This window comes from Corapipo altera, unplaced genomic scaffold (genome assembly GCF_003945725.1).
Source record: "Corapipo altera isolate COAL_440 unplaced genomic scaffold, ASM394572v1 48662, whole genome shotgun sequence".
In the NCBI taxonomy this organism is placed as follows: Eukaryota; Metazoa; Chordata; class Aves; order Passeriformes; family Pipridae; genus Corapipo; species Corapipo altera.
The window spans coordinates 573-1,527 of NW_020890881.1; the positions used below are offsets into that span (position 1 = coordinate 573).

Genomic DNA, 955 nt, shown 5'->3' on the forward strand with positions numbered 1-955 from the left:
CGGGGACAGGGGGACACGGGGACACCCCCGGGGACAGGACAGAGGGGATGGAGAGCCCCGTGAGCACATCGGCCCTCTGCATCAGCAACAGGGACTTCCCGTCGATCTCCTGGGGACATTGGGGACATTGGGGACATTGGGGACATTGGGGACACCCCCGGGGACAGGGGGACACGGGGACACCCCCGGGGACAGGACAGAGGGGATGGAGAGCCCCGTGAGCACATCGGCCCTCGGCATCAGCAACAGGGACTTCCCGTCGATCTCCTGGGGACATTGGGGACATTGGGGACATTGGGGACACCCCTGGGGACAGGGGGACACGGGGACACCCCCACGGGGGTCACCCATGGGGTGGGAGGGATGGTAAAGGGGCCCGGGGGGATGGAGAGCCCCGTGAGCACATCGGCCCTCGGCATCAGCAACAGGGACTGAGCATCGATCTCCTGGGGACATTGGGGACATTGGGGACACCCCCGGGGACATTGGGGTGACAGGGCACTGGCAGGGGACAGAGGGGACACTGGGGGTGACAGGGGACAGAGGGGACAGTCCGAGGTGCCACCTGCTCCTGGAAGGCGCCCGCCTGCTCCGGGAATCCGGCCTCGGTGAAATACTCGACCACGTCCCGCACCGACCATTCCACAGGATCCACGGCCTTGTCCTTCCGGCCCGGCCTGGGGACACGGGGACACGGGGACACGGTCACATGGGGACACCATGGGGACACGGGGACACGGGGACACGGGGACACCATGGGGACACGGGGCACGGTCACACGGGGACACCATGGGGACACCATGGGGACACGGGAACACGGGGACACCATGGGGGGACACGGGGACACCATGGGGGGACACGGGAACACGGGGACACCATGGGGGGACATGGGGACACGGGGCACGGTCACACGGGGACACGGGGACACGGGGACACGGGGACACGGGGCACGGTC

At 68.2% G+C, this 955-nt stretch overlaps 1 protein-coding gene across 1 annotated transcript in view; it reads right to left on the reverse strand.

Moving 5' to 3' along the window:
- Nucleotides 1-688, reverse strand: part of LOC113942489 (atherin-like) — a gene marked incomplete at both ends in the record, with an annotated part of 1,255 nt that extends 567 nt beyond the window's left edge. Inside the window, one exon of the mRNA XM_027633611.1 lies at nt 566-688. Within this exon, the coding sequence (XP_027489412.1) occupies nt 566-688 (123 nt within the window). The remainder of the gene's footprint in view (nt 1-565) is intronic.
- Between the last annotated feature and the right edge of the window lie 267 nt (nt 689-955).